At 36.8% G+C, this 11036-nt stretch overlaps 2 protein-coding genes across 2 annotated transcripts; both read right to left on the bottom strand.

Annotated features, from left to right (window-relative positions):
- Nucleotides 1–302: 302 nt before the first annotated feature.
- LOC119663787 lies at nt 303–2873 on the bottom strand. The gene has a single exon (XM_038073389.1). The coding sequence runs from the start codon at nt 2871–2873 to the stop codon at nt 303–305; it is 2571 nt and encodes an 856-aa protein (XP_037929317.1).
- Nucleotides 2874–2916: 43 nt separating this feature from the next.
- Nucleotides 2917–4254, bottom strand: LOC119663788. The gene has a single exon (XM_038073390.1). The coding sequence runs from the start codon at nt 4252–4254 to the stop codon at nt 2917–2919; it is 1338 nt and encodes a 445-aa protein (XP_037929318.1).
- Between the last annotated feature and the right edge of the window lie 6782 nt (nt 4255–11036).

The raw sequence follows: 11036 nt of genomic DNA on the forward strand, positions 1-11036 counted from the left end.
GTTCTAAGTGTTTGTATGAAAAACAAACACGAATTTCCATACACGCAAAACTTTATGTGTTTATTTGTTAAGGATTTAGTCAATTAAATTTTATTACATTCTTATACAAATTTTTTACTGATAAATTATTAATATGTTGTCAAGCCAAAAAACGTGCACACACCGCCAGTAGCCAATTAAGAAGAAGGGAAAAGGAAAAAGCAAAAAAGCGAAGCCAAAATTATCGCTGCCAGATGTTAGGATGCCATTGTCAAAAAGTGCTAAATGTGTGCTGCCACATCGCCTAGTTGCTGTGCCAAATCTCAAACATCCTCCCCGGCTGGACGGGTACGTTCAGGATGCTCCACAAGCCTGCATATTTTTTGGATAGGTCGCATGCATTCGCCTGCTGAATGCTTGATCGTGACTACTCGGACCAAACCATCTTCGCCTGGGTGAAGTTTTATCACCCTACCAAGCCGCCAATGTGTGGCTGGTAGATTCTCGTGCCGGATTACCACGACATCGCCTATGTTAATGTTGTCGCCATTCTGGTGCCATTTGGAGCGTGGTTGCAAAGTTGAAAGATATTCATCATGCCATTGTCGCCAAAAATGCTGTTGCATTTGCCTTAATTGTCGCCAGTATGATAATTTGTTGCTAGGTACCTTGCCAATAGGTGCGTCTGGTACTGCCAATAGAGATCTGCCAATCAGGAAATCTGCAGGTGATAGAGCCATCTTGTCGTCACAAGTGTCATGCAATGGTATAAGTGGACGTGAATTCAAGCAAGCCTCGATATGTACAAGTAGAGTATGTAGCTGATCATAGTAAATGGAATGGGTGCCAACAATGCGTAGTAAGTGCTTCTTCGCTGACTTAACGGCAGCTTCCCATAGTCCGCCTTGATGAGGTGCGCCAGGTGGTAGAAAATGCCATTTTGTGCCTCGATTCGCCAATTGCTGTTGAGAATATTCATTATGCCAAGCCTGTAAGTCAGCGGCCATTAAGCGATCTGCGCCAATGAATGTAGTGCCATTGTCACTGTATAAATGATTACATGGACCACGCCGGTTTACGAAACGGGTGTATGCATTTATGAAAGCCTCAGAAGTGAGATCTTCAGCCAGTTCGATGTGCACTGCCTTGGTTGCCATGCACACAAAGATTGCCACGTAAGCCTTCCGCACGGTTCGTACAGCCTTGGAGCCAATGCGTATGTTGAATGGACCGCAATAGTCTAAGCCAGATCTAGCAAATGGTGGAGATGGGGTGACCCGAGCCTTTGGTAATGTCGCCATACGTTGTTTTAGCATTATGTGTTTATGCCGCCTGCAAATCGCGCATGAGTGTATGCATTGCTTAACCAAAATGCGTGCCTGTAGGATCCAGTATTTGTGTCGAATCGTATGAAGCATGATTTGTATACCGCCATGAAGTGTGTCCTGATGCACCTGCCATATTAAAAGCCTGGCCAATGTGCTATCCTTTGGAAGAATGATTGGATGACGCTGTGGCTCTGCCACCCTCGCATTGTGTAGGCGTCCGCCTACTCGCAATATATTGTCCGCTGTGGAGCTGATGAATGGACTTAGTGCAATGAGCTTGCTGGATGTGGATATGGGCTGTGCCTTTTTCAGCTGCTTGATTTCCGCTGCGAAATATTTCGCCTGTTCTGCCTTGATGTGGTGATTTAAAGCAATGTCCATTTCGCCTGTACAGATGTGTGTATGCGAACGAAAACGATGATGTGCCTTTTTGCAACGCAATATGTATGCAGTAGTGCGCAATAGCTTGCCAAGATGACTGAACCGGTCCAACAGATCTATGACGACCAATTCGTCGCCAGCAGTGTAGTGTGTCTGTAATGCGGGTTGGCCTATTACCTGCAATGCCTTTACCTTCACTGGTTTTAACTCGCCTTCCATTATTGCCAGCTCTGCTGGTGCACAGTGGTGCAGCTCATTGATTGAATAATCAGTTGAATTAGGACCGTGCCACCATAATGCGTAGTTTTGCAACGCCAAAGGGGATATGCCACGACTGGCGCAATCAGCTGGGTTAAGTTTGGTAGGAATGTGATGCCAATGCCTGATATCTGTCATCGATTGAATACAGCCAACGCGATTAGCAACGTACTGCTTTAATTGTGATGGGTTTTTGCGTAGCCAACACAGAGCAATATTTGAGTCGGAGTATAGAGTGTATGGTACGTGCTCCAAATGCAAAGCCTGCCTTGTTTCGTGTAAAAGAGTAGCCAACAATTGCGCAGCACAAAGTTCCAATCGGGGTACTGTTACCGAATGTAATGGTGCCACTTTAGTTTTTGATGCGATAATGTGACTAGTGATACTGCCATTGTGGTTTGTTGCCAAATAGAGTGCTGCAGCCATTGCCTTAACACTAGCATCGCAGAAGCCATGAAGTTGTATTTGATATCCGGGTTGCATGCCTATCCAACGCGGTATTCGTACTGCCTCCAGTTGGGACAACTGCCTTCGGTATATGAGCCATTCTTGCAACAGTTCAAGTGGTAGTGGGTCGTCCCATGCCAATTTTGCCTGCCAGAGTTTCTGTATGAAAAGTTTAGCCGTAATGATGACTGGTGCCAACATGCCAATTGGATCATATAATTTTGCTGCATCGCTAAGCACTTGCCTTTTCGTAAGATGTTGTGCATCATAAGAGCTGACCTGATAGAAGAGTTCATCAGTGAGTGGATCCCAGTGTAAGCCAAGAACAGTAGTTTCTGCCAAGTGCGGATTAAGCTGACATGGATCAGCATCGCCAAGAAGATGTGCCAAGACTTCAGCGCTATTCGATTTCCATTTCCTGAGATGGAACTGACCGTCTGCCAAAACAGATGAGACATCGGCCGCCAGTTGAATCGCCATGCCAATAGAAGGTGTACTCTTAAGGTAGTCATCTACGTAGAAATCATTCAGGATGCAAAGCAGTTTTAGCTCGTACTTCATCTGAGAGTTTATAAGAGTTGTCTCTGCCACATTGCTGCATAGCGCGAACAGCCAAATATGTGCCACTAGTTGTGCCATATGTAACGGTAGCCAATTGATATGTGCGAATGGGCTGATCGGATGATTCCCGCCAGAGGATCTGTTGCCACTGCCTGTGCCTCTCGTCAACCTTGACTTGCCTGAACATTTTCTCCACATCAGCTGTGAATGCTATTCGATGCTGCCTGAAGCGAAGCAAAAGGTTAAGTAATAAATCCTGTATTGGGGGGCCAGCGAGTTGTGTATCATTTAATGATATGCCATTCGATGTTTTTGCGGAAGCATTGAATACGACTCGGAATTTTGCCATGACTGCATGATGTGGAATGTAGTATGCCTGAGATGTGTCGCCTGAGTGATGCTGAATAGGGTGCATGTGACCAAGTTGTTCGTATTCGCGCATAAAAGCCACATATCTTTGCCTGAGCTCTGAGTTGGATGCCAATTTTCGTTCCAACTGGTGAAATTGCCTGAGTGCCATCTGATGTGAATTGCCAAGTGGTGGAGCATCTGGTGTAAATGGTATTTGCACGCAATAACTGCCATCATCAAAACGCTTATGTGTGCTCATGAAAATGCACTCGCAAAGATCAACTGCTGCTAGTGTATCGCCTTTAGCCATGTCAATTTCTTTGGATTCAAATAGCCTGTGTAGAAGGTCATCAACTCGCTCATCAGGCGCCTTCACACGCAATGCCATAGATTGTTCCGCCTTGTAGTTATGCACGGTTGCTTCAGCTGGTCCGAATACAACCCAGCCTAATTGCGTATTTTGTGCCACAGGATCATCAAGTTCGCCACGAACTATGCCATCTGCCAACAATTGGCCCCATATGTCTGAGCCAAGCAATGCATCTATAACACCAGTTTCGCCAAATTTCGGGTCTGCCAAGGGCAAATTGCGTAAATGCTGCCAACAGTTTTCCATGATTGGAGCCACAGGGATTGCTGAGGTAATTTTGTTAATGATGTAGAATTCAACATCCAAGCCAAATAAAGCATTGACAGTCGAAAATATGCGCAAGACTGCCCGGCCATTAGTATATAAACGATTGCCACTGCCAACGCCTTGTAATTGCAATGCACTTTTCTGCTTCCGCAGAGCCAGTTGATTAAAATATCGCGTACTCATTAGACTTACCTGAGAGCCTGGATCGCATAGAGCTCGACACGAGTCGATATTGCCAAAGCCATTTAAGATGCGTATTTGTGCTGTTGCCAAGAGTATAACCCGATTGCCTATAGTAGCGAATGTCTGCATTGGATGGTGTAGTCACTGATGCACACGTGGTGGGATGCCAGCCTGGTTCGGTTTCGCTGGTGCCTGAGGTGTAGTTTGTGCCTGCTGTTTGGACTCTTGCAAAGGAGGAGTCTGCGCTGGTGAACTTCGGCATAGTAGAGTGTGATGCCTGCCATTGCATATGCGACAATTAGTTGAGCCACATGCCTTAGTAGAATGTCCAGGTTTCAAGCAATTGAAGCAAAGATTCGAGCCTTTGAGCAATGTGAAGTGCTCCGCTGTTGGGCAAGCCAATAGCCTGGTGCAGTTGCCTATTTGGTTTGTCCTCATTAGACGTGAGCCTGGCCTTTTATGATCAGCCTGAGATGTGCCACGATATTGTTGCTTGCCAAAGCCATCCTCCACGTAGTCATCCGCCATTATTTTTGCAGCTACCTCCTTTAATGATGACCACGCAGCCATACGCCTATTTTAGGCAGCCATATTTTTTTTCGTATAAAGCCAAAAACGTAATTAATTTATAATTATAAATCGAAACTCCCGGGTTTCGGCACCAAACAAATGTATGAAAAACAAACACGAATTTCCATACACGCAAAACTTTATGTGTTTATTTGTTAAGGATTTAGTCAATTAAATTTTATTACATTCTTATACAAATTTTTTACTGATATATTATTAATATGTTGTCAAGCCAAAAAACGTGCACACACCGCCAGTAGCCAATTAAGAAGAAGGAAAAGGAAAAAGCAAAAAAGCGAAGCCAAAATTATCGCTGCCAGATGTTAGGATGCCATTGTCAAAAAGTGCTAAATGTGTGCTGCCACATCGCCTAGTTGCTGTGCCAAATCTCAAACAGTGTTTAAACCTCATTCAGTTTAATGCACGCTAATTGAAAGTTCAGGACTTATTTTTTAACACTATTACTACCGTAAATGCATATGTAAAATTATGTTAAATCATTGAGTATAAATATTATAGAGTAGGAATCTCGTACAAGCAAATTTTTGTATGAGGTTGCTGCTGCTGGCAACCTTTTTGCACTCAAAAAACACTCCATTCTCTTCATGTCTTTTTTTCTAAATTGCTTTGGAAATTAAAGTAAAGACGATTCTCTCAAATAACTTTTTTCGTTGTTTGTTATTTTGATCAGTGCTTCTGCGAATTTATTATGAAGGTAAATGCAAGAAAAAAATATTAGTCCAGCCTTTTTGTGTGCTTTCATATAACATATGCACTTTATTAGCGTACATATGTATATGTTTACATATTTGTATTGTATTTCTCAGCCTGTATGTTTGTATTAATTTTATTAAGAATTAAGAATAATTTCCCAATATTAAGAAATTGTAAACGTAAAAAGAAGTTCGGCTTTTTTTGGTTTCATATCAGAAACAATGCTATTATTATTTATGCTTTTAAAGATAATTGTGCGTTTCTATTATTTTAGCATTAATTTTGATGACTCCATCACCTTCTAAATTGTTTTAGTTCTGATTTAAAACTGTTTTTAAATATACATATGTATATATATAACGGCTTACTACTTGGTTCAGTATACACATATGTTATTAATATCACAGTTTTATCATAATATTACAATAATTTATATTATTGTTTCGACCATTTGACTTTTTCAACGGCCCATTGACTATGTTTGCGAAGTAAAATAACAACCATAAAATTTAACAACTGTCTTCTGTGGTGGTTGCAATCATTCATAAACCAGGCAGGAGTCAATGACACACAGCTTTCAATGATCTATTTTTTGATATCAAATTCATCTGGTTTTGTTTTAAAAATGTTCTTAAAAACAGATATATGTTGACAGCTTATTTGAAAAAATTCATCAGAAGGCGGTAATAAACTCCCGAAATCGGTTATATTGCAGTAATTCTTATAGAACAGAAACAATTCTGATGGTGCAGTTACAACCTCATCTTCTTTCCGTATTGACTTAAAACATGATTGACAGTCGATTTTTGGTAAAACTTTAAATGCGATATATCCTAGAAAATAACGAAACGATGGAAGTTCAGTTTCTGTTATATCGAAATCTGTTGAGCTATAGCTCACTATACAATTTTCAATCAATGTTTCACTACAATCAATTTCCGAATCATCTTCTTCAGTTATACATGAGATAGTATTTGTATTTGAAATGCCATCCATTACTGCGTCGAAGGTGTGATCATCTTCTACTATCTCACAATTACCATCAGGAGAAGCAACAATGATTTTTCTGGTCATTACTTTAGCTAAAATTTGATTGACTTCGGACACCGAAGGATGTTTATTGTATCCTCCCTTTTGTCGTAAAATTGAAAAAGTGTTTTCCAGTCTGTCTTGGCATAAATAATTTGTCATTACAAAATAAATGTCATTATCTTTTGCAAAAACTTCTTCTGTAAGCTGCAACACAGCATTTAAAGTTATTTTAATACCTTTCCAGAAATACACCTTTTTTGTTGAGTCTACAAATTTTAATGATCCAAAGTATATCAAAAACTCTTTTATGTAATTGAAACCAACGCTATTTTTTTGTAACGCACAACAAAAAGGATTCTTTGAGTAGAGAGTGGTGGAATTCATACAATCAAAGATTTTGTCCATTTTTTCTACAAAATTTGCTGTTGCTAAAGCGTCTTCTTTAGATGAATTGGTAAATCCGTCTGTTTCAACCACTGTTTTTATAGCAGCATGCACCGTTCTGCTAAATAACTGAGTTGCGAACTTCACCTTCATCTTTTCAAAATTTTTCGGAAAGATGTGTTGCCTTGTTAGCTTGGGGCACAATTTTGTTACAGCAGTATGCTCCCGTCTCCACAGTTCTTTCAATACATTAAAACTTATAATGCCAGAAGTCCATTTCGTACACATTTAATTAAATGTGGAAAATCAAACATACAATATACTTTAATATTGTTAAAATAGAAAAAAGGTTTTTCTGGACTAACCTGAAAGCAAGAAAATGCTTTTCTATTAGCTGAACCTTGATCGCATGTTATTACGCGTACCGTTATACCAGCTTCTTGTAGGAGCTCCAAATTTCTTAAAATTATATTGCTGAGGCAATCTCCTTCTAAACCATTTTCTGACACAAAATAATTAAGAATTATTGACCAATTAGAGAAAAGACCTTTGCCAATAAATAGACAAAGGCTTTTGGCAATAGTTTTACTTCTAAAAAAGCCAAGTTCTTCAAAGCCATCTATTTGGTCTAAGTTACCGTTGTAACGTAATTCTGGCCTTAGTCTCATTTCGTCAACAACCAATATTGCAAAGTCCTTATCAACTTGTCTTAGTGTGCCGGCTTTCTTTTTCAAGCTTTCGAAACCTGTATTTAAAAATCTTGGCTGCAAATTTTTTATAGGTGACCAATTGTTAATTGTTTTTTCATGTGGCAAATTAATTTTCAATTTATTTCTTAAAAATATATATGCCGATCGAGATACGAGAAACATATTTTGAGCTACTAGTTTTGTATTCTCATCATATTCTTTCTGTCGTGCTTTTAGGATCATTTTACAAAAGTTTTTGGTCTCAATATTTACATTTGCCACAGAGTCGATGGCCTGAACTACAGCGTTTTTATTTGCAGTAATTTTTGTAGTTTTTAATAGTTGTAACTTTTTCTTTAATTTTATGTTTTCCTTAAGAAGATTGACATATTTCCTTCTGTAAGTGTTTGCGCATTTAGTTTGCATTTCGCAATTGCGGCAGAATACTTCATCTTGCATACCACCTATATCGCCAAAGTTCCTTGGTGGTTGCGCAAAATTGTCCGCCTCTTCATCTACAGTTCCTAAATTGTGTATTGGGTAAGCACCTTTTTTCAAGAAACGGCTGCCTATATCTGAAGGTGCAAAATGCATATCACAAATTTTTAACTGCTTTTCATACATTTCCAAAGGAATGTCACATTTTTCACGCCAAATTTGTCCCAATACATTGTCACTTGGGGGAAATCGAAATTTACATTTCGATTCTTTCGACGACTCCGCATGCAGGTCGGAATACAGCAAACATAACTGCAAACGCGACTAATTGAGATCATTTTTCAAATATATAAATATTTTTTAGTATTTTAAATCAAAATTCACAAAATATTTTTTAAAAAACTTAATATTTAATTAATGTCCAAATGTCCAAAAGTTTCAATAACACGATGTTTCACAATTTGATCACTCTTTAATGTTGTAACAGATTAATCCAAATGACAGTTGCATTGTTTAAATGCAAAATTTAATGCCGAAAATCTATTTCGCTACGTTTGTTATATATATGTACTTATAAATATATATATATATATATAAATATAATAAATAAATAAATATATATATACAGTCAGCGACAAAACTCTACATACACCCCCCATTTTTGCTAGCTCGTAAATCCAAGGACATAGTAGAGAAAAGTAATGATACAGTTTTGTTTAGAACTGTTTTTTATTAATAATAAACAAAAGAAAATCCATTCATCAATATAAATTAACAAAGTTATTCGAAAAAAACCTAAAAAAATCATTGACAAAAGTCTACATACACTTCATTGGTTGTTAGATATAGTCGACAGTAATTTAAATGTTAAACGGGAAAGTACCGTTTTTCATATTTCATGCTTGTGGCATGAGTCATACATTTATATAATGCACTTAGTTGTGCTTTGAGAGTGGTATTTAATTAATTCAAGTAATATGCGAAATTTGGTTATTAAACATAGAAATGAAAAAAAACCTTATGGTAAAAGTATCAATATTAGTAAATTTGACTCGATCAACAGTTCAGACGATAATAAAAAATTATAAAAATAGTGGTTCTATTGAAAATAAGCCTCGCAGTGGCCGCCCAAGGATACTCATACGTAGGGATGTCAGCTTGGTTTTAAAAGAAGTTAACAAAAATCCGAAAGTAAGTGCCTTAAAATTAATCGAACACATTGCTAATGCAACTGGAAAGCATGTAGAATATATTCCTCTATTTAAATTCGGTGCTAAAAAGTGATATTTAGTTTCTATGAAATAAAAAAAGTAGAGTACAAGGAAACAAAATCAAAACAAAAAACTTACATGCACGTGCTCACTATATTATAGAGCGCTGTAGAGAAATGCATTTTGCTCTCTATTTCTTGTTACGTTGTTACCCGCGCCCCCATAGACCCATTAGGCAAATTGAGTTTATTTTCAGATTTCTACTCTATAATATTTATACTCAATGGTTAAATGCAGTTGTTATCTAGCAAATATTGGAACTTAAAAATAGTAATTACAGAGATTTAATTTTGTTTATATATATATATTATATATTAATGTCTTTTATATTTTTTAGAAGTTCCAAGGCTTTGAATTTAGTAGAACACAAAAATTGTTCATTACGACCTGTGATTTTTCCTAATTACAAAAAAGTAAGGCAAAAATGACAAAATGTATAGCCACTTCTCAAACGATCAATTGCCGTTCATACTCCCTTTAGAATTTAATTATTCGTATGGTGGGTTAAACCATTGAGTAAAAATATTATAGTCACAATGACTCAATTTTTAAATTTTCAGCAACAGGCACGGGAGGGCGGAGTGAAGATTTTACTTCTTTCTGCGCTGCTGCCAGATCGGCCGCGCTTGTCTTGTTCTTTCTAAAAATTTTACTATTGATGAATGAAGGACAAAAATGGAAACAAAAAACAGATTTGCTTGTTTACGAAGGCAGGCAGTACAAGAAAAGAGTCAAATTAGTTTTTGGTGTAATTATTTGTTTTTGCAATTAATGCTTGGCACCAGCAAGCATGCATTTAATATCACTTCATAATGCATATATGAGAATCATCCCTACTTGTTTGGAAGTTTACTGACCTACATATATATGTAGGTGTATAAATATATGTATATTTATAAACATAAACATTTATAAACATTGGAAGAATATGAATATTTTTTGATCTTATTTTAGAAACATTTGAAGCGAATGAAACCAATTTCAATTTTTTGTTTTAATCAGGTATAATAACAGTTATATGTATGTTATATTAGTATTAGCTAAAATAAGATAATTGTATGTAACTGACCGTGTGCGAGTTCGAGTAATTGATGGTAAATTGAGGAAAATAGTAAATTATGTCCGTATGGTAGCGAATGTTGGTATTTACCAGAATTTCGAGTAGGGTAAATTAGGTAAATTAGGTATTACTTTTTATAAGATAACTTTTTATAAGATGTATAATAAAAAAATAAATAAATTTGAAAACTTTTAACATAAGTGCAGTGCAAAAAACCTGGACTTTATTCTGCTTATATTACTTCGTAAGCAATTCCTTTGGATGGTAGAGAAAATGAAATCGACTAAGTTAAAATTGTTATATGACCTTAAACAAAGCAATTTATACATAAAAACAATAAAAAATAATGTATCATATATATATCTAATAACGGCAAGAATTAACAAATGTGTTCTCTTATTGGTGGTGGTATTCCTCTATTTCTGAGAGTTGTTTGTTGTCGTTTTGTCATTGGGCCTTGTTGTGGTAGGATTTTAGGCAGGTTTAGAAGTATTTTCGGAAAATCTTCTGCAGGTAGTTTTCTTTCTTCTTTTTTTCCATTCTATTTTCCAATTATTTATGTGTGATAATATATTTCTTTATCATTTATATGCAAAAAATCTTTTTGTCGAAAATACTAATGTATATTAATATAAAAAACTAAATTTCTTCAAATTCTTGAGGACGATTATAAATTATAGTCGAAATAGAGAACAAATAATAAAAAAAAACTTTGAAATTGTAAAAAAAATCAATTTTCTATATTATTTTTTT

This window comes from Teleopsis dalmanni, unplaced genomic scaffold (assembly GCF_002237135.1).
Source record: "Teleopsis dalmanni isolate 2A unplaced genomic scaffold, ASM223713v2 unscaffolded_contig_0889, whole genome shotgun sequence".
Classification (NCBI taxonomy): Eukaryota; Metazoa; Arthropoda; class Insecta; order Diptera; family Diopsidae; genus Teleopsis; species Teleopsis dalmanni.